Here is a 26,722-nt window from a genome sequence, read left to right as displayed (position 1 = left end):
ATCACTAGCATTCTTATACACCAACAATAGGCAAGCAGAGAGCCAAATAATCAAATAACTCCCATTCACAATTGCTACAAAGAGAATAAAATCCCTAGGAATACAGCTAATAAGGGAAGTGAAAGACCTCTTCAGGGAGAACTACAAACCAATGTTCAAAGAAATCAGAGAGGACACAGACAAATAGAAACACATTCCATGCTCACGGATAGAAAAAATCAACATCGTGAAAATGACCACACTGCCCAAAGTAATTTATAGATTTAATGCTATGCCCGTTAAACTACCTTTGACATTCTTGACAGAATTAGAAAAAAACTGTTTTAAAATTCATGTGGAATTAATAAAGAGCCCGTATAGCCAAACCAATCCTAAGCTAAAAGAATAAAGCTGGAGGCATCATACTACTCAACTTCAAACTATAGTACAAGGCTACAGTAACCAAACAGCATGGTACTGGTACAAAAATAGACATATAGACCGAAGGAACAGAATACAGAACTCACAAATAAGACCAAACACTCATAACCATCTGATCATCAACAAATCCGACAAAATCAAGCAATGGGAAAAGGATTCCCTATTTAATAAATGGCACTGTGAGAACTGGCTAACCATACAAAGAAAACTGAAACTGGACCCCTTCCTTACATCTTATACAAAATAAAATAAATAAAATAAAATAAAATAAAATAAGATGGATTAAAGACTTAAATCTAAATCTCAAAACTATAAAAACCCTAGGAGAAAATCTAGACAATACCATTCAGGACATAGGTACAGGCAAAGATTTCATGACAAAAATGCCAAAGGCAATGACAACAAAAGCAAACACTGATAAGTGGGATCTAATTAAACTAAAGAGCTTCTGCACAGCAAAATAAACTATTGTCAGAGTGAATAGACAACCTACAGAATGGGAAGAAATTTTCACAATCTATCCATCTGACAAAGGGCTAATATCCAGAGTCTATAAAGAACTTCACTTCTCAAAAGAAGATATTTATGCAGCCAGCAAACATATGAGAAAAAGCTCTTCATCACTGATCATTAGAGAAATACAAATTGAAATCACAATGAGATATCATCTGATGCCAGTCAGAATGGCAATTATGAAGAAGTAAAGAAACAACAGTGAGATTGCAGAGAAAAAGGAATGCTTTTACACGGTTGGTGGGAATGTAAATTAGTTCAACTATTGTGAAAGACAGTGTGGCAATTCCTCAAAGATCTAGAAGCAGAAACACCATTTGACCCAGCAATCCCATTACTGGATATATACCCAAAGGAATGTAAATTACTCTATTATAAAGATACATGCATGTGTATGTCCACTGCAGCACTATTCACAATAGCAAACACATGGAATCAACCCAAATGCCCATTAATGATAGGCTGGATAAAGAAAATGTGATACATATACACTATGGAAATACTATGCAGCCATAAAAAGGAATGCGATCATGTCCTTTGCAGGTACACAGATAGAGCTAGAAGCCTTTATCCTCAGCAAACTAACACAGAAACAGAAAACCAAACACTGCATGTTGTCACTTATAAGTGGGAGCTGAACAACGAGAACACATGGACACACTGGAAGCAACAACACACGGTGGGGCCTCTCATGGGTGAGATGATGGGAGGGAGACCATCGGGAAGAACAGCTAATGGATACTGGGCTTAATACCTAGATGATAGGTTGATCTGTGCAGCAAACTATGGCACATGTTTACCTAAGTAACAAACCTGCACATCCTGCACATGTACCCTGGAATTTAAAATAAAATTTGAAGAAAAAAAAAACCATGAGGAATTTTTTAAACTATACAAACACATGGAAATGAAACAACATGCTTCTGAGTGACCTGTGGGCCAATGAAGAAATTAATAAGAAAGTTAAAAAATGTATTGAAACAAATGATAATGGAAACACAACATACTAAAGCCAATGGGATACAGCAAAAGCAGCACTAAGCAGGAAATGTTTAACTGTAAGTGCCTACATCAAAAAAGAACAAAGACGTCAAATAAATAAACTAACAATGCATCTTAAAGAATCAGAAAAACAAGAGCAAACTGCATCCAAAATTAGTGGTAGAAAATAAATAATAAAGATCAGAGCAAAAATAAATGAATTTGAAAAGAAGAAAACAATGCCAAGATCAATGAAACAAAATGTTTTTAAAAAGGTGAACAAAATGGACAAAGCTTTAGCCAGACTAATAACAAAAATAAAAAAAAGGAGAAAACCCAACTAAATAAAGTCAGAGATGAAAAAGGAGACATTAGAACTGATATCACAGAAATTCAAAGAATCATTAGTGGCTACTATGAGCAACTATATGCCAATAAATTAGAAAAGCTAGAGGAAATGAATAAATTTCTAGACTCATACAATGTACCAAGATTGAACTATGATGTAATTCAAAACCTGAACAGACCAGTAATAAGTAACAAGATTGAAGTCATAATAAAAAGTCTCTAAGTAAGGCAAAACCTGGGACCCAAAGGCTTCACTGCCGAATTCTATCAAACATTTAAATAACTAATATTAATCTTGCTCAAACTATTCTGAAAAACAGAGGAGGAGGAAATCCTTCCAGACTCATTCTATGAGGCCAGTATTACCATGGTAACAAAATCTGACAAAGATACACACACACACACACACACACACACACACACACACACACACAAAAGAAAGAAAAACAAAACGAAAACTGTGGGCCAAAAACCTCTAATGAACATTGATGCAAAAATCCTTAACAAAATACTAGCAAAGTGAAGTCACAAATACATTAAAAAGATGATTCACAACCAAGCTGGATCACAACCCAGAGATTCAAAGATGGTGCAAGCTATGCAAATCAATCAGTGAGGCACATCATGTCAATAGAATAAAGGACAGAAATCACATGATCATTTCTATTGATGCTGAAAAAGCATTTGAAAAAAATTTAACATCACTTCAGGATAAGAATCCTCAAAAAACTGGGGTATAGAAGAAATATACCTCGACATAATAAAAGCCATATACAACAGAGCTGCTGCTAGTATCATACTGAATGAAAAACTGAAAGCCATTCCATTCCTCTAGGATCTGGTACACATCAAGGATGCTCACTGTCACCATTGTTATTCAACACGGTGCTGGAAGTCCTAGCTAGAGCAATCCCACAAGGGAAAGATGAGAAGCATATCAACATTGGAAAGGAAGAAGTCAAATTATCCTTCTTTGCAGATGACATGATCTTACATTTGGAAAAACCTGAAGACTCCACAAAAAAAAACTATTAGAGCTGGTTAAAAAAATTCAGTAAAGTTGCAGGCTTCAAAATCAATAATACAAAAATCAGTAGCATTTCTATATGCCAACAGTGAACAACCTGAAAGAGAAATTAAAGAAGCAATTCCATTTACAAGAGCCACAAATAAAATCAAATACGTAGAAATTAACTTAATGAAAGAAGTGAAAGATCTCTACAATGAAAACTGTAAAACACTGATGAAAGAAATTGAAGAGGACGCAAACGAATAGAAAAAACTACATGTTTATAAACCAGAAGACTCAATATTGTTAAAATGTCCATACTACCCAGAGCAATCTACATATTCAATACTATCTGTATCAAAATACCAATGACAGTCTTCACAGAAATAGATAAAGTATCCTAAAATTTATACTGAACCACAAAAGACCTAGAATACCCAATGCCATCCTGAGCAAAAAGAACAAAATTGGAAGAATCCCATTATCTGACTTCAAATTATACTACAGACATATAGTAACCCAAACACCACGGTACCGGCATAAAAATATACACATAGACTAATGGAACAGAACAGAGAACCCAGAAATAAATCCACATACCTACAGTGAACTCATTTTTGACAAAGGTGCCTAGAACATACACTGGGGAAAAGACAATCTCTTCAATAAATGGTGCTGGGAAAACGGAATATCAACATGCAGAAGAATAAAACTAGACAGCTATTTCTTGCCATATACAAAAGTCAAATCAAAGTGGATTAACAACTTAAATCTAAGACTTCAAACTATGACACTACCACAAGAAAACATTGGGGAAACTCTCCAGGACATTGGTCTGGGCAAATATGTCTTAATACCTCACAAGCATGGGCAACCTAAGCAAAATGGACAAATGGGATCACAACAAGTGAAAAAGCTTTTTCATAGCAAAGAAAAAAAAAATCAACAAAGTGAAGAGACAGCTCACATAACAGGATAAAATATTTGCAAACTATCCATCTGACAAGGGATTAATCACCAGAATATACATGGAGCTCAAACAAGTCTATAGGAAAAAAAATCTAGTAATCCTATTAAAAAATGGCCAAAATATTTGAATAGTCATTTCTCAAAAGAAGACATACACATGGCTAACAGGCATATGAAAAGATGCTCAACATCAGTGGTCATCAGAGAAATGCAAACCAAAACTACAATGAGACATCATCTGACCCTAGTTAAAATGGTTTTTATCCAAAAGACAGGCAATAACAAATGCTGGAGAGAATGTGGATGAAAGGGAACCCTGTACACTCTGTTGATGGGAATGTAAATTAGTACAACCACCATAAAAACAGCTGGAAGTTCCTCAAAAAACTAAAAAGAGAGCTACCATATGATCCAGCAATCCCACTGCTGGGTATATACCCAAAAGAAAGGAAATCAGAATATTGAAGAGATATTCTGAACTCCTATGTTTGCTGCAGCACTGTTCACAACAGCCAAGATTTGGAAGCAACATAAGTGTCCATTGAGAGATAAATGGATAAAAGAAATGTGGTACATACATACAACAGAGTTCCATTCAGGCATAAAAAAGAACAAGATCCTGTCACTTGCAACGCATTAGATGGAACTGGCAGTCATTATGTTCAGTGAAATAAACTAGGCACAGAAACACAAACATCACATGTTCTCACTTATCTGTGGTATTTAAAAATCAAAATAATTGAACTCATGGAGATAGAGAGTAGAAGGATTGGTACCAGAGGCTAGGAAGGGTAGTGGGGGGCGGTCAGGGTGGGGAAAGTAGGGATGGTTAACGGGTACAAAAAAAATAGAATGAATAAGACCTAGTATTTGATGGCACAACAGGGTGACTATGGTCAGTAGTAATTTAACTGCACACTTAAAAATAACTAAAAGAGTATAATTGGAGTGCTTGTAACACAAAGGATAAAAGCTTGAGGGGATGGTACCCTGTTTTCCATGATGTAATTACCATGTATTACATGCCTTATCAAAATATCTCTTGTATCCCATAAATATATATACCAACTATATACCCACAAAAATTAAAAAGTAAAAAAAATGGTAATAACTGACAAGCTGCTAGGATGGCTCCCTCAGCCCTGGATTGCCTGCCTATCTCCCAACTGTTACAAGAGAGAAACTTCTGTCTTGTTTGATCCACTGTCTTTAGATGTCTCTTTGTCATAGCAGTAGAGCCTGTACATACATACCTAAACTCATACAATGTCCTTCCTACTTTTCGAATGTTAAAGTATTTCTTGGGCTGGATGTGGTGGTTCACACCTGTAATCCCAGCACTTTGGGAGGCTGAGGTGGGTGGATCACCTGAGGTCAGGAGTTTGAGACCAGCCTGGCCAACATGGCGAAACCCCATCTCTAGTAAAAAATACAAAAATTAGCCGGGCATGGTGGTGCACACCTGTAATCCCAGCTACTTGGGAGGCTGAGGCAGGAGAATCACATGAACCCAGGAGGCAGAGGTTTCAGTAAGCCGAAATCATACTGCTGCACTAGAGCATGGGTGACAGAGGAGACACTCTGTCTCAAAAATAAAATATTTATTTAATAAAATAATTGTGATAATAGGTTGAAATTTTTTTAAGTACTGAATTGGAAAATAAAAAGAAAGTTAATGGTCTTATATCAGTATCCTCAATCATTTAAAAATATTTTTATTTATGAAATTAAAAATTTGAGACTTCCTGATTTTGATGGTATATGGGCTAAATAGGTGACATGAACATTTTAACGCTCAAGAATCTTGCTTGCCCAGAGGGGATATTCTGGTAACAGCAAAACTCTTGCACAAGTTATCACCTCTGTTTGGGTAAGTCTAATAAGTGCTGCTACTTTCAGGGTTTTTGTTTTTGGTCAGAAAATGAATGAAGATGATCAGTGAAGGACAGCCTATGCTAGACTCATGAGAGACCCTAAGAAACGTTTTCAGCTGTGTATAAATAAATTGATAAGCAGGAGGAGATCCATGGAGCCACTGCAACTAGGGATGTCAAATATGATCAATTAATAGTGGCTGCTTGGAAGTTTTTGAAAATACAGTGACCCATTAGAAAGGTTTGCTTTGGGTGTGGAAAGTATCATGTATACTTAAATTAAGAGAGGGCTTAAAATGAATCAGAAAACCTATTTTCCTTACCTGTGTGCCACACTTCCTTTCTTGATATCTGAAATGACGAGGGGGTCTCCTGGTTTTCTACTAGATGGTGCTGTAATAATGGAGATAGAATAATCACATCTTCATATCCATTATTCACCCTTTACTATACATTTCCCCTGTTTTATAATAACTTAATGCAAGTAATGTTTGTATACAAAACAAAGATGGTCAGCAAATTAATTAGCAAGTATGCACATTATATCTATACAAATGTTTGTGTTGAAATATTTACAAACAAAAACTAAAGCAATGCCACTTTAAATTTGTAATTAGAGAAAGGAATTGGATAAGTACTCATTAGATTTAAATCTATTTTAATAAGCAATTCCCAAGAGAAGACCTGAAGGGTGGGTACCTCAGTTGGAGAGTATTAAAATCAATTGGGGGCTCCCCTTAGTTACTCCTTCTTCTATTCCTTTCCAGTGAGGAGACACCACTGTTGATGGGAATATGCCATATTACTCCAGTGTAGAGTGGGAAAGTGGATAAGAATCACTGATTTAAAGTTCCTTTTTTTTTGGCTAGGCACAGTGGCTCATGCCTGTAATCCTAGCACTTAGAGAGATTGAGGCGGGAGGATCACCTGGGGTCAGAAGTTCGACATCAGCCTGACCAACATGGTGAAACCCCATCTCTACTAAAAACACAAAAATTAGAAAGGCATGGTGGTACATGCCTATAGTCCCAGCTACATGGGAGGCTGAGGCAGGAGAATTGCTTTTACCCAGGAGGCAGAGGTTGCAGTGAGCCGAGATCACACCACTCACTCTAGCCTGGGCAACAGAGCAAGACTCTGTCTCAATAAATAAATAAATAAATGAAGTTCTTTTTTTTTCTCCACAAGGAAATCTTTTGCTAGATGGACTCTAAATCTTTAAATTCTGCTCACAAATTCATACTTAGAAAGCTCCTGGAATGTGACTCTTTTTTTTTTTTAGTATTTTGTTATTAGTTAACTAAATTTTTATATATGCTGATATTCTAAACATGTACATGTAACTTTTATTACATTTATAGATAAAACTATTATACTGCACAGTGATCAGTTTTGGGCTTTATCAATTTTCTTAGGAATATTTCTATTTATGGGAATAAAAAACAATTAGAAATGAGCCTACTTAGAATTAACCCTAGAAACTAATTGTAGTCCATATAAATACAAAAAATCATCTTGACTTAGAGATTTACATTTAATTCAGGAATCTGATCCTTAAAATTAGCCATACAATATTTGTGAAAAACAATTTGCCTCTGAAAGGAGACATTTTGCCAACCTGAAGGCTGGAGAGGTTTCCTTCTAGAGATCATTAACAGGCCCCTAAAGTAAGATTTTATTATAAACAGTCTGATCAACCCATAATAATCATAGAGCCATATCATATCCCATAATCCCATCTGAATCCTAGGAAAATGTTTATGCACAAGAACAGATGGCTTAATACCTTAACACAACACTTCAAGAAAAAGAAAACACATATACCGATACCTTACCCACTGTCTAAATTAGTCCAGAGTAAATGCTAATGGGACTTCATTCAATCATTATTCTTAGCTGCTAGTGAAGAATGCAAAACATTCTCTTCCCTTTAATTAAGTCATAATTTAAAACTCCATTCAATGATTTGATAGAATGCCTCTAGAGGCATATAAACATCTAGGATTTCTAGTTACATCATATTTCAAAACTGCAAATTGTTCTGGTCATAGGGCACAGAAATAAAAACTTTGTTAGTACCAGCAAGTATAGCTTTTCTAGCATCTGCCAATGAATTGACACAATATTTTGCCAAGCTGTAGTAACCATCACATAGCACTCAATGTTTCCTTTGGCTTTTAAAAAAAATCCATGTTCCACTGAAATGGTCTGTAAAACCAAACAATAGTAGAGGCAACAAAATACATCAGACCTATCTGTCATCCTTGAAAGAGAGGAATATAGCACTATGAGCTCTTGGTCAAACCTACACAGCTTTGCAGAGGAGTTTGAAACTTCTCATGGTCTACAGACATCTATGGTGGCCATTTTCACATTTACTAGATATTTCTCTTTCTCCTTTAATGGAGTCAATAGGGTGGATGCCCATTGGGATAATGAGGTTGAACCCAGAAGTGTGTCATCCAGATCTGTATGAGATCCTGCCCATCACCACCATGCATGTTAAATGTAGCTATGCATGGTCTGGGGGACCAGTCATGGTTTGTGTATCCTAGCCCCATGTTTTAATTTTCTACTACCTAAGGAGTCACAAACCAAGCATGCTTTGCTTGGGTAGTAGTGCTTTAAAAATATTTAGTTGCCAACACTTACAAATTAGTAGATTTTATATAGATACATGCTTATTTTAAAAAAAATAGATGGGCAATATGGTGACATGATTAAGAGACAGGACTTGGTAGCCAGAATGGTTGGATCCAAAATCCTGGCTCTACCACCTATTAGCTATACGTGCTTGAGCACACAGTCCTTAGGTGCCTTAGTTTCCTCATCTGCAAAATGGTGTTGATGAATAACAGTGCTTACCGTAATTTCTGTTGGGAGGATTATGTGAGCTATTATATGTAAAGAGACTGGACAAGTGCACACATAATGAATTACATAAATGTTTATTGTTACTATTATTGTTTAACAACAGTGGACTAAGTTTCCCACTACCTCCTTTAGACGGAGCCTTTGATTTTCCATTTGCCTCTATCCTCATTGGGCTAATCTCACTTCCTGAGTTGCCTCACCCATGAAGGCTTCTGAGTTTGTGATCCTTTGAATTAGAATATACTAGCATTCACTCAGTGTGTGGAATTTGATTGGACTTCTCCACAGAACCATTCATTTATTTAGTACATATTTATTGAACACCAACTATGAGACAGGCACCTCTGCTCTGGGCACTGGCTATGAAACCCCAGAGAAGTTGAATAAAAAGGAGAGGCAGGGCTGGTTAAATCTCCTGAGGTTATTGGGCATGAAATAGTTTTCTCTCTTCTGTGAAGTGATTCCAAGTGGGAAATCCATACAAATGCATCATATGGGGATGGGGAAGGACACTGAATACTTCCAAGAGTGTGATTAAGAAGAAAAGGGCAACAAAAGCTTATTAAGTTCTGAAGCAGAAAAAACAATCACATCTCTTTGAAATTTCAAACTCCTTGAAATTTCAACTTAACTGGTCAAACACACAACTAAAAGTCTGACAAAAAAGAGCAATGATGCTAAATCCTTTGTTACACAATATATATTAGTACTGCCACTTTCCCATTCCTATTTTATGAAATGATTTTCATTCAAATTCGTCACTTGTATCTCCAATGCAGGTGTTTTTGTTGTTACTAGATTTGCATTGAGTCATTTACAAGCTTGTTCAGAATTCATCATTGTCATCTGTGTCTACAGCTCTTCTGCAATCTAGCAAGACAATGTCATTGGAAATTTTATCCCAGATCACAAGAATCCATTTTAATAACATTGCAATATTGAGATTTTTCATTCTGCCTAAGATATACATTCTTGGTACTCACAAGGAAACAACTTACTATATTACTTTTTAAAATTTATTTTCTTTGTACCAAAAATATACACACATACAATTTAAAGAGTGAAGAATTCTGAAAGAGCCGTTCTCAATTTCTTGCTTCTCCAGGTGCAACTGCTTTCAAGTCTCTTGGCTGTTTCCGTATTGCTATGTAACATATGACTATTACTACCAAATTATGTTTTGGTGTTAGTCATTTCTATTTACTTTCTATTACGAAAGATGAAGAGTTAGTTTCTCCAACCTCTAGACCACTAACATACTCATATACCCTTCTTGTCCCTCCATTTTCCCAATACCATTTTGTCATAATTTTTGGTATTTATTAATCAACATTTGATATTTATTTTAGCATGACTATGTCAACAGCATCCAGAGATAAGTCATATAGCATTCCATGATTTATTTCCTTTTCTGCAGAATATGTATTTCCTTTAATTATCTCTTGTCTTGATGTTTTTACTTGCTTTGTTTTCTCGTGTTTATTATTAATTCAACTCCTTATATTTCCCAGGATATATAAATCTTCTCTCAATGTGTTAAATCTTATTAGGAATTCTATCAGAGTTTGCTAACCTGTCTAGACTGGTTGCTTTCTAGGTTTGCCACACAGATCTTGGGGACTTCCTTCCCACAAACCCTGGGAACCCAGAGATTCTCTTCTCTCTTGCATCCTTAGAGCCCTTGTATCCTAAACCCAACTCTCCCTGTTTCTGGCTTTACTTTCTCTCATTCTCTCACTCTTGGTGGTGCACATTCTCCAGTAGCTTCCTGAGGAAGACTGCAAGGGAGAAGAGTTTATTGAGACCTTATATAGCTTAAAATGTCATTTTCTACCTTCATATTTGATTGACTACTTTGCTGAGTAAAGAATTCTAGGCTGGCAATCCTTCTTTTAGAAATTTGAAGGCACTTTTCCATTGCCTTCTAGCTTCCAGAGTTGTGGTTAAAAAGCCTAATGCTATTCTGATTATTTGATTATTGTTTGTATTATTCTAACACATTGTATGACACCCCACCATGCCCTGCTGTCCCAGCACTGCAACCCTCTAAGATTACTGCTTTGTCCAGTGTTCTCAGATCTCTTGATGGCAAGCTTTTCTGTGGCTATTTCCATCCATAGGTATGGACCCATCATTCTGAAAATAAATCCATAATTTCTAAGACATTTATACAATTCAATTATTTCTTTGATGTGTTTCTTTCCTCTGTCTTTTTGTAACACCTATTACTTGGATGTTGTGTCATTCGGACTCAACCTGTATAATTTTCTCGTCTATTCCAGATTCTTCATTTATTTGTTGTTTGTTCTAATTTCTGGACATTTTCCTTAACTTTATTTTCCAATATTTGTATTGAAGTTTCTTCATTTCTGCCATACTCTTTTCTTTTCTTTTTTTTTTTTTTTGAGGCGGAGTCTCGCTCTGTCGCCCGGACTGGAGGGCAGTGGTCGGATCTCAGCTCACTGCAAGCTCCGCCTCCCGGGTTCACGCCATTCTTCTGCCTCAGCCTCCCGAGTAGCTGGGACTACAGGCGCCCGCCACCTCGCCCGGCTAGTTTTTTTGTGTTTTTAGTAGAGACGGGGTTTCACTGTGTTAGCCAGGATGGTCTCGATCTCCTGACCTCGTGATCCACCCGTCTCGGCCTCCCAAAGTGCTGGGATTACAGGCTTGAGCCACCGCGCCCGGCCCATACTCTTTTCAAGGTCTCTTTTTTCCCCTCTGAATGTCATTTTGTAAAAGCACCCACTTCCTGCTCAGCTCATGAATGCAATATATTTGTTGCTAATGACGTCAATGATAGGTTTCTCTTTGGTTTGTTTTCTTCTTCCCGCATGTGCTATTTCTCTGATTTCCCTCTTTGTTTCTGGTGACAGCCTCACATATTAGATTCTTCCTCAAGTGTCCATTTTTCTCTTAGCTGTCTGTTTATATTAAAGAGTGTGGCCCTAAACAGCTGTTCAAAAGCTTGGTGTACCCAAGTGGGGCTTGTGGACTATGGTCTTAACTGTAAGTTCAGGCTGGGCTGTTTCTTTGGGTCAGATGGTCCTGATTTTTCTTCCCACTTGAAGGCTATTAAACCTGGCTACCTGGCTTCTTTAAGCTTCCTGAGGGAAGAAGGCTCCCAGTCTCGACATTCAGTATGTAAACCTTCACCTAATTTCCATTTTTAAAGCTGTACTGCTGCATTCAGCTGTGTGCTCTCAGTCCAAAGAACTCTCTATTGCATGCTTTCCAGAGAATAAAACTTTAGGCTTCTGCCAGGGTAGGGGAAGGGTACTTGGGAGCTGGGGAAGGCATCTAAAGACTAAGGTAATTCTTAGCAGTCTTTCAACCAATTCTCTGCCTTAGGATTTTCCATCAAATGTACTTCCTGAAGTTTCTGGCCCCTAAGCCTCTTTGGAGTATAGGATAGAAATCAGGCTCATTATCAGCTTCCCCTCTGCTTCTTTAGTTAAATTCATCTTTCTTTACCTTCTTTGCCAAATTTGGTTGCTGTGGTCTAGTTTCCTTTTCTTTTTGTCCTTATGAGGTTTTGCCATTTGAAAAATCTTATATTGTCATTTAAAGTGGAGTGTAGGTTGGGAGAAGAAATAAAGGTTTGTGTTCAAGCTACCGTCTTTTTGAAACAGAGCAGGGACCCCTTTTAGGGTCCTGCTGGGCACCCCTCTCCCAAACATAGAAATAAAAAAAAAAGGTCCTTTCAAGGGAAATTCCAGGCACCTAGGTAGGCTTGAAAAGTAAATGAGCAACCCTATAAGCAAGAAGATACAATACTGAGAACTTAAACAATAGCTTCCCAAGCAAGTCAGAATCACAGAGCATTTTGGTTCCCCATAGAAACTAAAAGATAGTATCTTAACATATGTTCTTAAGTTGGTTTTCAGAAACCTGGACCCACACCAGATGGAAAATGTTGACTACCATTACATAGACCTCAGAGATCTCATGGAGATAAGGGAGAAGTGAGAACTGAATTCTACCATTTTTTGTTCTAAATTTCTTCCTGAGGGGCCTGGAGAGAGTTATGCCTCAAGGCTACACCTTAACCTTCCTTTTTTGCTGACCCTAAGTTTTTACACAAAGCCCTGCTTCTTTAACCACCTGCAAATTAAAAAAAAAATCTCTCTGAATCCACTTATGACCTGTAACCCCCACTTTAAGATACCTGTCTTTTCAGGCCAAACCAATGTAAAGTCTCCATGTATTGATTTATAACTTTGCCTATAACCTCTGCCTTCTACCTTTAAAAACCATCTAGGCCATCAGGGAGTTCAAGTCTTAAGGATTAGCTGCCTAATTCTCCTTGCTTGGTGCCTTGTAACAAATGCTTCACTTTCTCTTGCTGAAAATCCTAGTGTCAGTGTTTGGCATTTTCTATATGCTGGGCAAGTGGACCCAAGTTTGGTTTGGTGACATTTTGACCTCAGAAATTTAAAAACCACTCATCGTCACACACACACACAGATATACATACACACACACATACAAACTCTTAATCATTCAGCTGTACTTTAATTGCAGCCGTATACATCATACATGGTACGTAAAACAAGTTATTTGATTTGAAATGGAGCAGTGAGTAGAGGTTTTTACTGCAAAGTTGGCAAAATAACAGGAACCAATCTCTTCTAAATACACTTTAAGACTTAGGGGAAGAATGACAGATTTGCTGTGCTTGTCATCACAAACACTGCTTTATGATTTTATAAGAAAATAAAGCAAGGCTTTGTTCCTACATTTCAGTCAGAACTAAAAAGGAAAGCCAATGAATTCACTGTTCTCAAAAAATACTGCCTTTTGCTTTTCTGATATAGGATATAGGGAGTTTCATCAATCAGATGGTGATAGGGATGAGTGGTGTGGTGAAAATAAAGCCACTGCTAAGTCAGAGACAATGGGTTTGGATCCCTGCTTCACTTTTTATTAGCCCCTGGTCTTTGGGCAGGTTACCCAGCTGAGTTGTTGCTTCCTCTTTGTAAAATGGAGATAGGTGTCACAGAGCTACTTTGAGGATTAAGTAAGAAAACACATACAATCGCAGAGTGCCATGCCTGGTACAAAGTAGACACAAACCCCTGTAATAAAACCTCAAGGGAAAACACCCATGTAAAAAGGACTTTACTGATAATGGGACATGACAGAGACAATCAGGACTCGCTGACTTGAAAGAGAGGTGGGCTGTGCAGGAAGGTATGAGCTCTGAGGTTTCTGACTGGCTAAGGTGTTGAGGCATCAGGATATGACTTCCAGTTCCGAACTGCATCCTTCCACTTTATTTGCTACAATAAATCACTCTATATTATAGCAATAACATCAATAAAGGAAATGCCTAGTGCTAACATGCTGCAAATGTGTCATCGGAACTTAAGAAAATTAGTCTGAAACTGCTCACTGTGTCTAAAATCAGACAGACTCATTTCTCAGTCAATTAGGTATGAATTGTGAGCCGTAAAGGCTCTGCTGGTATGCTTCCAGAGATGAGGGGCTGTTTCTTAATACTCAGAGCTTGCATGAGGTGAAGACGACAGAAAGGGGACTTGGTATAGAGATAGTGAGAAGAATCAAGTCTTTGCAGCGCCTCGGTTTCACTAACAGTACCTGTGTGTGTCTGAGAAGAGGCCTCCCAGATTTCCTCCTTATATTGGCACTACATTTTGTGGGCTGGAGCTGTGCTTAAAATATTTTAACAGGCGTGGTGGCTCACACCTGTAATCCCAACACTTTAAGAGGCTGAGGCAGGAAAATTGCTTGAGTTTGGAAGTTCAAGACCAGCCTGGGCAACACAGTGAGACTTCATCTTTACAAAAATTTTAAAATGAGCCAGGCATGGTGGCTAATGCCTGTAGTCCCAGATACTTGGGAGGTTAAAGTGGGAGGATCGCTTGAGCCTAGGAGGTTGAGGCTACAGTGAGCCACAATGGTGCCGCTGCACTCCAGCCTGGGAGACAGAGTGAGATCCTGTCTCAAAAAATAAAACATAAATAAATAATAAAATATTTCAAAAGGCTCTGTGTGTAAAGTAAATAATGAGGAAGGTCATCATCATTAATGTTTGCTAGGGTTCGCAATGTGTTTAAAGCATTTTACATGTAGTAATTCATTTAATCTTGTCAACAATGCTATAAAGAAGGTAATATGGGCCGGGCGCGGTGGCTCAAGCCTGTAATCCCAGCACTTTGGGAGGCCGAGACGGGCGGATCACGAGGTCAGGAGATCGAGACCATCCTGGCTAATACGGTGAAACCCCGTTTCTACTAAAAAATACAAAAAACTAGCCGGGCGACGAGGCGGGCGCCTGTAGTCCCAGCTACTCGGGAGGCTGAGACAGGAGAATGGCGTGAACCCGGGAGGCGGAGCTTGCAGTGAGCTGAGAGCCGGCCACTGCACTCCAGCCTGGGCGGCAGAGCAAGACTCCGTCTCAAAAAAAAAAAAAAAAAAAAAAAAAAGAAGGTAATATGTACACCATTTTATAGATGAAGAAACTTGGCACAGAGAGGTTGAGGGAATGAGGGCATGAGACAGTCTAGGCTCTGAGTCTTTACTCTTAATCATATTCCAAGTCAATCTTTCTTCCGTCCATGCATCAGCCTTTGCATAAACATTTATATTCACTCATCATCTCCCTTGGAGGCTCATTTCTTGGAGTACACAGTGCTTAGTAAAACATTTGCAGGTAAAGTCCCTTATTCATTCACTCAACAAACAGAAGTATTATATAAGCACCTTGTATGTCAGGAACTGTGCTAGGCCTCAGGATTATACTAACTCATAACAATGAAAATGGATTCTGAGATTTATTTTTCTTTTTTTAAAGAGCAAAGTCTGCTTTCTCATCTGGCAAAATACGAGTATTTTTCATGAGGAGACACAAAAGTCAGCATGGTGGTGACGATTACTTGTGTAAATGGAGCTGTAGCTCTAGAATAACTGACAGGCATGTTTGACAAGCTCATGTATCATTTCTCTGTTCAGGAACAGCATAACACTTTCAGCTTCCATGAATGCATTTGCTTGTGGCTGGCTAAAATTCAAGCCATCTTTATGGAGGTTTTTACATTGTTGCCATTATTGCTACTAAAACCCATTTTATAAGTAAAACACTCATGCAAAACAAAACACCATCATAAAGCATAATATTAAATGATTCTTCATGTGAATAAAACAAATATTTTGTAGTTTGTGTATAAGACTACATCTCAAACAAATTAGCATACAAATGTCTACTTTTTAATAAGAAATACACCATAGGCTATTTTTAGATGGATACTGACTAAATTATATTTTTTATTTATATCAATTTGTAATTAAGAATATATCTATTGTATAAAACAAATTTAAAGACAATATTCCTACTTAAAATTTGAGAGTCAAATAACTGTGTGGCAGTGGCGATAGAAGCTTCTGAGGAATAGATGACTTCACAATACCAACCAGCAGGAAGCATCTAGAAGGACAGGGTTTATATTCTTAAAACTTAGCATAGGGCTTAGAGCATGGGGGACACTCAGAATGCATTTGTTGAGGGAACGCAGAAGAATGAAAGAATGGAAGCGGGGGCAGGGTTTCTGTGTACAGAGGCAGGTTATATACTGCACAACTCCAAGATGCACCATTCCCACAGCTAGTTCTGTCAGAATAAACGAATGGATTGGAATAAACGAAATGAAAGAATAACCTAACCTTAAAGTTTCATGAGGGTTTGCATGCAGAAGCCATCTTGAGCCCTAAATATGTTTGGAACAGTAAATTCTGATATGCTTTCTTAATTTTAGTAGCCCTATTTGTTGACACTATAGTGACATACCATTTTTGCTGCATAGCGAACAAACTGAGAGGCTAAGTGACCCAGTTAAGGGAAAAAACAACTTTAGGAGCACTTAGGATAGTGCTGGAGTCTCTAAAATTCCATTCCATCTCTCTACTTTTCCCCCACTAGGTCACATTAGGGTTTGGGGGGATCTAGGCTCTCTCCCATACATGTGGCTTCTTGCCCTTAATATTTATTCTGAATTGCAGTACCATTCTTTTTAGTGTTGCAGTAGATATGTGTGGATTATTGGTTATAAATAAAATTTCATTTTTCAGTATTAAATTTATATCGTCCATGTTGAATCAGACAGCACCATTTCATACTGCCCACTTGAGAACTTTTATTTATTTTTGGCCTGAACCACTGACAGAAATGCTATCTGACAGAGTGCAGTGAGGCACTTTTATGTGGCTCATCAGTCTTTCTTCAAGAAACCAGCTCTTGGTCACAGTCATTACCTCTATGTCTCCTTTGGTCTTTAAGCATTTAATATTTGCTTCATTTTCTTGGTACATTTATGGATGCATTTAGTCTATGGATATTAAAAGTCCCCCAAAACCCTCAATTTCCATTCTATAAAAGTCCATTGGAGCTAACATTTTCAAAGTTGTTTTTAACAAGGCAGTTATAAAACTAAAGCCCGAGGAAAGGAGGGAATTGAGTACATTTATATGCTCCACTTTTCTTTCTGATTCAGTTTTCCAGACACTGTGCACCATGGACGAATTCAAGGATTTACTTAAAGTAAGAGACATTGTTTTAGTCTTGTGAAAAGGATTATAGATGCATAGTGGACAGATGGGAAGATAGCCTTAAAAGTAAATAAATGTAATTTTTGTTAAATAGATTATTATAGAAACAATTCACAATACACTATGTGAATTAATATACAATACACTAATAATATGTATTATATAATATACTAATAATTCACAATATAAAATGTAGAGAATCTATATGCATCTATCTCTCATCTAACTATTTATATAGTTGTGTGAGATACATGTTTAGTACTGACTCATCACTTGCCAGGCACTGTACTAGGTATATAAATATGCAATTTTATTCAACAATTAAAACAATCCTATATTTTCTAGCTATCCTTATTTTCATTTTGCAGATGAAGAAACACAAGATTGGATAGAGTTTGAGTAACCTGCCCCATTCATACAGCCAGTAAGTGCTGGAGGTGTAACTGACTCCACACTTTTGTACCATGACATAAAAACTTGGCAAAGACATACAAAACATTTGTCACACCTGCAAACCATTTGACAACACAGTTTTCTAATGTCTTTAAAAATTATTTAGAAGAAATAACTTCTACTTACAACTTATGGTTATTCCAAGTTCCACATTGTGCTTCTTAGGGAGCTTTACATGAAATGTTCCACTACTTGGGATCACAGACTCTAATATCAAAATGAAAAAAAGTGTGTTAATAGAACACTGAGGACTGGAGCACCCATCAATAAAAATGCATTAGGAATACTTGCATCATAATCAACTGTAGCTAAAACTGTAGGAACTGAAGTAAGATGAATGCCTTTAAAATCCTGGTAAATTAAGCTCCTAGTGATGAATATACTTCTTATTCATAGGCAACTGTGCATAATTCACAGCAACAGTTGAGTTCACTATTTCTCAAGTGTGATGCACACACCATCTACATCAAATTTACCTGGAATGGGAGTTACACATAATGATTCCTGAATACTTCCAATCTACCAATCAGAATCTCTAAAGATGAGGCCTAGAGATCTCTAGGCGATTCTTAGGTGTAGTAAAGGGTTAAGAACCTTAGGTCCTATTATATTCTTTCCACCCCCAACCATATTTTCCAAGAGTGTGCTATTCAGTAATTCCTCCCCCAACCCCGTTCCACCCCTATTTATTGTTTGAAGATACATGGGAAAATAGATTTCAGGAGAGATGTCAGTTTGGTGTGATGGTTGTTGATTGGGCATTGAGAGTGAGTGGAGAGGTGCCTTAATTTGTAATGTAAAAAGTCAAAGTACAATTTAAGAGGTAGAATCAGGAGTGACATTCAAAATATTTCACAACCAGAACAGTACTGGTTATCAATCAAAAAGACAAAAATAACCAATCAGACTAGATGCTGACCACAGAGTTGGAACACAGGGACCCAGAAGATTCCAACTACATTAAACGATCCTTCAGTTCTGTATAATGGGGAGCTTTTAGAGATTCCAGAGAGGATCACAGGGCACTGGAAGAGAGTGAAAGTAGGCTCAGATACTGGCCAGTTGGTATAGAAGTAAGCTAATATCAAAGCAACAGAGAGAGAACCAGTGTGCACTGGCAGAATCTCAACCCAGGACAGAGCTAAGCTGATTTTATCCAGACCTAATTAATGTCTGAGAAAGGAAGAAATTGCTACAGATTCTTAAATATACTCTTCTTAAAATTCCTTTAACAGTCAGAAAGACCTTTAATTAATGATAAGTTTAAAATGGAAATATCCATTGAAGAGATAGCATCTACTCATGCTAAGTTGCTAATGACTATAATCCTTTCTAATGGTTTTGGAAAGAAGTGGGGAGAGGCTTTGGGAACAGTGGAAACTTTAGCATAAGGAGAGGAATGTGGGATTGGTGAGCTATCCACTCGGCCCGCTTGATCAGCTTGACTCAAGGCAGGTGCCCATCTGGCACACAAACAATTAACCACAGCAGAACTATTAGGCCCTCAGGCCCTTAGCTCAATTTATTAATCACATATTTAACACATTTGAGTCAGTGCAAAGTGGGGTGATGGTTAGTATTGGATTCATGGAAACAGAGAGGACTCCCTTCTTTGTTCAACCTTGAATTGCTCTTCTTGACCTCTCATCCTTTCTGAGGAGAAATTCAGGTATTAAATGTCTCATAAGAGCAGAATCTGATTTTTCAACTCAGAAGGTTTGCTATACAGTGTTAAACTGGAGCACACAACAGAAATTTGATTTCCCTGGGCACGCTTGGCTTTTAGAAAGCCACCTATAAAAAAGGATCCCCAAACTGGCCCTCTCAGCATCAGTGGTGCTATGGGGTCTTCCTTCTCTGGCCTCTCTCCTTTGCTCTGGTTTTTATTTACTTCAGAGGGGAGCGAAGGAATCAGCTGCCTTTCCCACTTCCTCCCTCGACCAAGTGAGTGTCATGGACTGAGTTAACATCTTCGACTTCGGGGTTGTCTTCAGCTAACACTCTGTTGGGCCAGGAAATGAATCCACATATATTCATTTGTTTATTTATTCACTAAGAATTTGTACCCTTTCAATTTCTCAACAGGACTTGAGATAGAGAAAATTATTTCCCACAGGAGATTTGAAAAAGACTGGCTAATCTGAAAAAGAGAATGAAATAGGTAAAAAACACTTAGGTGTGCTTTACTTCCTGACTTCAGGAGATGCAAATATCATAAATGTTTTCTTACAGAATATTTTTCAACCCATGCCTTTCCTGAGTCCTCCCCATACCATGCTTTAACAACAAAAGGCTAATTGCCACCTTCCTTCCACTCTCAAAGTGACAGTTTAAGAATTTGGAATTAGCATGCAGACTGGGGGCAGAGAGGGTCTTTGGAAGTGACCAGGTTTTGCCCATATGCACCAGCAGCCAGTCAGCAGAGAGAAGGAAGAAAGAAGCAAGTGTATGTGAGGAGAGAGCCTGTGCCTGGCCTTGATAGCCATTGAAGTCAGGTTCTAGTCCTTTCTGGCTGTGAAACACAGATTGCGCTTCCAGTGAATGCCTCTTCTCTGATTAAGCTAGGTGGAGTGCATGTTTCTTGCTGGCAACTGAAAGATCCCTGATGAACACATTGATTCGGTAGAGGAAATGGGATGAGGGCATACAGAAAGCCTCCACACAAGTGTTTACGGGCATAGCAGAAATAAATGATTTGATTACTCGGATAAAGCACACAAATGGCCCATAAGTAAATGCGCATGAAGCACCACTATTTGTAGAACTCATTTCACAAACGTGTGATCATTTAATATTTTCTTTCTTTTCTTTCCTTGTTTTTTTTTTTTAGGAGACAGGGTCTTACTCTGTCACCCAGGCCGGCATATTGTGGCACAATCACAGTTCACTGCAGCCTTGACCTCTGCAGGCTCAGGTGATCCTCCTGCCTCAGCCTCCCAAGTAGCTAGGACTACAAGCACCCACCACTATGCACAGTTAATTTTTGTATTTTTTGTAGAGATGGGGTTTCCGCCATGTTGCCCAGGCTGGTCTCAAACTCCCGGACTCAAGTGATGTGTCCACCTCAGTCTCCTAAAAGGCTGTGATTACAGGTGGAGCCACTGCACCTGTCCTACCCATTTAATATTTTCTGTTTTAAGAAACAGTTCTCTGTGAAAGGCGAGGGGAGCATACACATATTTGTACATGTATATCTGTATATCTGTATATGTATATAGCATCTTGCCCATGATGCTAAGCTTGTATAAGTGAGGTCTTTGAAACACAAGGGCCAGAAAATGCTGTTCTAGAATAGTTACTATAGCAACATTTTGCTTTTATAAATTTTTAATCCAGGGAAACTTGACCAAGATTAACATTGTTAATGACACTGCAGGAGATACTATCACTTCCTAGAAAACAGTAATGAATCACTTCTGACTACATGAAATTTGAAATATTCATAATGATGAACAAATATCAACTAATAAATCTCTTTGATCAAGCTGCAGCTTCATTTTAATCTTTAAATGCCAACATGATTTATTTTATATTTGTTATTTTTTCTTTATATAATTATTTGGCTGCTAAAGCAAAGGCATATTTAATTTGGGGTTTCTTAAAGAAACACTAGTAAAGAAGGAAAGATCCAATATTTGGAAAAACAGCAGGTTTTGAGGAAGTACAGAGAATCTAAGAACAAATGATGTTTATTTTGTTAGACTCGCATGTAATTATTTTGTGCTTCCCTGATTTTGCTTTATCTTTGTTAATACTATAATTAAAAACACATTTGGGTAAACAAAGGTCTCCTTCTTTCCAAGTGGTCTGCTCTTCTGCCTGAAGCATTCATTGTTGGCACAGTAAGATACCAACCACATCATTATTTATCAATGCAGACACCCTTTGTGAGGAACGTGAATGTTTAACTCCCACCAATGTAGAGAAAGGCACTGGGGGCTCCATAATGATGGCAAACATTCTTTGATAGGATTCTCACTGCGACTTTTTTCCAGAACAAAGATATATATATTTTTTCCAACAAAATAACTTCAGACTTAAAGCAGAAACTTCAGGTATTATTCATGACATTAGTTGGAGATTGGTGTTTAAAAGACAGTAACAAAAAAGGCAAAATGTAAATTGTGCATATATTATGATTACAGCTTTATAAAATTATATGTATGGTAAGGATTTCGGTAAGAAATATAAAAAATTTAAACATATTAGCATGATGGGGTTATAAGCACCTTTAACTTAAAACCATGTCATTAAAGTTACTATGCTGTTTGTGCATTAAAGAGACAGATTTGGGGCCAGGCACAGTGGCTCACACCTGTAACTCTAGCACTTTGGGAGGCTGAGGCAGGTGGATTGCCTGAACTCAGGAGTTCGAGACCAGCCTGGCCAACATGGTGAAACCCTGTCTCTACCAAAAATACAAAAATACTTAGCCAGGCTTGGTGGCACATGCCTATAATCCCAGCTACTCGGGAGGCTGAGGCACAAGAATCGCTTGAACCCAGGAGACGGAGGTTGCAGTGAACTAAGATAGCACCACTGCACTTCAGCCTGGGTAAGAGAGCAAGACTCTGTCTCAAAAAAAAAAAAAAAAAAAGGAGAAAAGGGGAGAGATTTGGGCAAAAATGAGTCAAGCTTTTTTCACCACTCCATGTCACTTAAAATATTTATAAAATAGAGATAATTTGTCTCTGAGGTCCAAAGGTTTGGGAATTAATATCTGGTTGTAAAATATTTCTGAGGCAGAATTTTGGAAATGGATGGCTTACATCCAGACAATTAGGAGTGGATTCAGAAGTACTGAGCAGTCTTGAAACAACTCACATGAAGATTCCCCACCAATGTCCCAAGTTCTTGACTGGTTAGAAAGGATTCTTCCGAATCAAATAGTTTCCAGTAGATACTAGTAGATTGGTAATGACTAACTAGAGTGTTTTATTGAGGACCATGATGCTGTATCTGGGCTCAGCAGGAGAATACTAGTGTCAACTAGTGATGTCTGTCATGAGGAAGGAACAATAAGATGGGAACATAGCTTTTCTTGCCCTATTCTATATTATTTCCATCTATTTGTAGTGGGTTACTTTCCAGAACAATTAAGGGCAGTGGGAGATGAACTTACATTTCCTTTTCCTGTTCCTTATCAAGTAAGCTGGGTACCGAACAAACTGGGTTTAATAGACAGAGTTCCTTTTTTTTAGGAGCTTAAATTTAAGATATTAAAGTATTCAATCAACAAATATTAAAATACACACATATATATTCATAAGTAAATACTTAGATACTGCTTATGAAGAAGAGTAAATTGTTCTGGTAATTTCACAACTGGAATGTAGTGAGTGGGTGCCGCTGAATGTACTACAGTGCACACAATATTCAACAAACCACCTCCCTGCAACAAAGAATGTCAGTGGGGCAGAGGTTTAGAACTCCTGCTCTCATTGCTTCATCCTGGTAACATCTCTTGGAAGAGTCAGTGCAATGTGATATGGGGAAGAGAGACTACAAGTCAACAGACCTAGGTCTACCATTCACCCTGCTGTATGACCTTGGGTTTCCCCAATTGAGCCTCAGTTTCCCCATTTATAATGATAAAGGTATTGGATTATAAGAGGCATTTCACTACTAATGTTCTGTTATTGTAGTCAACAATAATTAACAATTAATGTTGTATCATTGTAGTTATTGTACATTCTGGGGTTGCTGGACAGTCTTCTTTGAAAACCATATTGTTACCACCATCTGACCCATCCTTAAAAAGTCCTACCTGGAGCTTCTGCACAGCAAAAGAAACTACCATCAGAGTGAACAGGCAACCTACAGAATGGGAGAAAATTTTTGCAATCTACTCATCTGACAAAGGGCTAATATCTAGAATCTACAAAGAACTCAAACAAATTTACAAGAAAAAAACAAACAACCCCATCAAAAAGTGGGCAAAGGATATGAACAGACATTTCTCAAAAGAAGACATTCATACAGCCAACAGACACATGAAAAAATGCTCATCATCACTGGCCATCAGAGAAATGCAAATCAAAACCACAATGAGATACCATCTCACACCAGTTAGAATGGCAATCATTCAAAAGTCAGGAAACAACAGGTGCTGGAGAGGATGTGGAGAAATAGGAACACTTTTACACTGTTGGTGGGATTGTAAACTAGTTCAACCATTATGGAAAACAGTATGGCGATTCCTCAAGGATCTAGAACTAGATGTACCATATGACCCAGCCATCCCACTACTGGGTATATACCCAAAGGATTATAAATCATGCTGCTATAAAGACACATGCACACATATGTTTATTGCGGCACTATTCACAATAGCAAAGACTTGGAATCAACCCAAATGTCCATCTGTGACAGACTGGATTAAGAAAATGTGGCACATATACACCATGGAATATTATGCAGCCATAAAAAAGGATGAGTTTGTGTCCTTTGTAGGGACATGGATGCAGCTGGAAACCATCATTCTTAGCAAACTATCACAAGAACAGAAGACCAAACACCGCATGTTCTCACTCATAGGTGGGAACTGAACAATGAGATCACTTGGACTCGGGAAGGGGAACATCACACATCGGGGCCTATCATGGAGGCGGGGGGGGGAGGGATTGCATTGGGAGTTATACCTCATATAAATGATGAATTGATGGGTGCTGACGAGTTGATGGGTGCAGCACACCAACATGGCACAAGTATACATATGTAACAAACCTGCACGTTATGCACATGTACCCTAGAACTTAAAGTATAATTAAAAAAAAAAAAAAAGTCCTACCTGATTCTTGCTTTGGTCACAGTTGACTAGAAGGGTAGGATACCAAACCTAAGCTGGGCTAATTAGATTCTTTCTCCTGGGAATGAGAAATTAGAACTGGCTGGGCACTTTAGCCAAGATGAGACAATTACATACAATAAAAAGTCAGAGAAAACTTGTCTACAGGGACAAATGGAGGAGATATGCAGAAACAAGCAGCACTGAGAGACCAGGAACCCCAGAGAAACAGTGGGGATGATATCAGCTCCTGATGCAATCTGAAGTTCCTGATCCCAGTTCCTCAGGAGAGCCAACTGCTCTCCATCCATTCATTCACTGAGTATTTTTTTTTTGTTTTGAGACGGAGTCTTGCTCTGTTGCCCAGGCTGGAGTACAGTGGCATGATCTTGGCTCACTGCAACCTCTGCCTCCCAGGTTCAAGCGATTCTCCTGCCTCAGCCTCCCCAGTAGCTAGGATCACAGGCACATACCACCACGCCAGGCTAATTTTTATATTTTTAGTAGAGACAGGGTCTCACCATGTTGGGCAGGCTGGTCAGGAACTCCTGACCTCAAGTAATTCACCTGCCTCAGCCTCCCAAAGGGCTGGGATTACAGGCGTGAGCTACCACACCTGGCCTCATTCACCTAGTATTGACTAAATGAGAGCTTCTTGTATTCCAAGCAATACATTGGGTGCTAGGTGTACATTCATAAACAAAACCCACAAAGTCCCTGATTTCATAGGTTTTTCCAATGGAGGAGAACAAAAATAAACAAACATATATACAATATAACGTCAGAGTGTGAGAAGGGCTAAGCAGAACCATAAATCTGGGCAAGAGAATAGAGAGTGATAGATGGTCAGGAAGGCTTCTCTGAGCAAGTGACATTTGAGCAAAGACCTGAATGAAGTGAGTCAAACCACCCAAACATGACAGAAAGCAGCTACTGCAAAGCTCCTTCTGTGGTGTTGTGCTTGGCATGGGCAATGCAGCTACTTCATATTCCCCTCGTAATTCTAAGTCCTGCCATCCTTCCGTGACATTTCACTGCATGACTGGTCCTTCCATTGCACTGTGTTCCCAATTCTCAGATCTCTCCTGGTTGAGGATCTTTACCTCCACTCTACTTTTGCAAATCACCACCATAAGTCTTGCTTGACTGTCTCTGAAATCCTAAACTCTAATACAGCACTTGGGCCTCAATCTCCTAGACATCAGCTCTCTCATTCCTTTCTCTCACTATCCCGTTTTCTTCCTGAAGATCTCTAGTTCCTTAAGTCTTCCCTTTTCTCTCAGTCTATCTAGCTGATCTATTACTGATTCCCATCTCTCCCACTTAGATTCTTTCAAACACAGTAGTGTAGTGTAGTGCTGCCAATGTGGCCTTTGAAGCCAGACTGCCTGGGTTAAAATTCCAGCCTACTATCAACTATGTGTGCCTCAATTTTCTGAGTACTTAATCATAGTAATCTCTTCCATTGCTTAATAAGAATTAAGCAATTTGATGCACACACCACGTTTAGAAAGTGACAGGCCACAGAACAAGCATTTGATAAATACTACCATAATAATTTTGATGTTACTATCATAATTATTCATCTGCTCTCCCAGAAACATATTGAACCTCCCTGACTAGTTCTTCTGTTGAACCTTCTCTTGAAACCTCACTCTCTGGCTCAATCTAATCATTTTCTCTGCTCTTATTACTTGGCAGCTGAGGTCTCCTGAAAATAAACAACAACATACTCCACTGTGTAGGTTGATGCTGCTATAAACTTCAAGCTTCCAGACTCTGCTTGAATATCCTTTTACAGGCTTCTGGTTGGTTTCTTCATGCATTCCTCCCATTTGCTATTCTAAATCTTCATTCTTTCAACCCTCCAAGCTGCTGACCTTTTCACCCTTGCTTGACAGTTCTTACATGAACCATCTAAAAGCCAGCTAA

General features: G+C 38.3%; 1 protein-coding gene across 2 annotated transcripts in view; it reads right to left on the bottom strand.

Annotated features, from left to right (window-relative positions):
• GRIP1 (glutamate receptor interacting protein 1) overlaps positions 1-26,722 on the bottom strand; it is a 757,962-nt gene that overhangs the window by 66,494 nt on the left and 664,746 nt on the right. For both annotated transcript variants that reach the window (XM_033221362.1, XM_033221361.1), the window contains exons 14-15: positions 18,130-18,210; positions 6,438-6,507 (exon numbers count right to left, since the gene is read on the bottom strand). In XM_033221362.1, coding sequence (XP_033077253.1) covers positions 6,438-6,507; positions 18,130-18,210 — 151 coding nt within the window. The remainder of the gene's footprint in view (positions 1-6,437; positions 6,508-18,129; positions 18,211-26,722) is intronic.

This window comes from Trachypithecus francoisi, unplaced genomic scaffold (genome assembly GCF_009764315.1).
Source record: "Trachypithecus francoisi isolate TF-2019V2 unplaced genomic scaffold, Tfra_2.0 Lachesis_group11, whole genome shotgun sequence".
Lineage (NCBI taxonomy): Eukaryota > Metazoa > Chordata > Mammalia > Primates > Cercopithecidae > Trachypithecus > Trachypithecus francoisi.
This window is presented reverse-complemented; position numbering and strand designations above follow the sequence as displayed.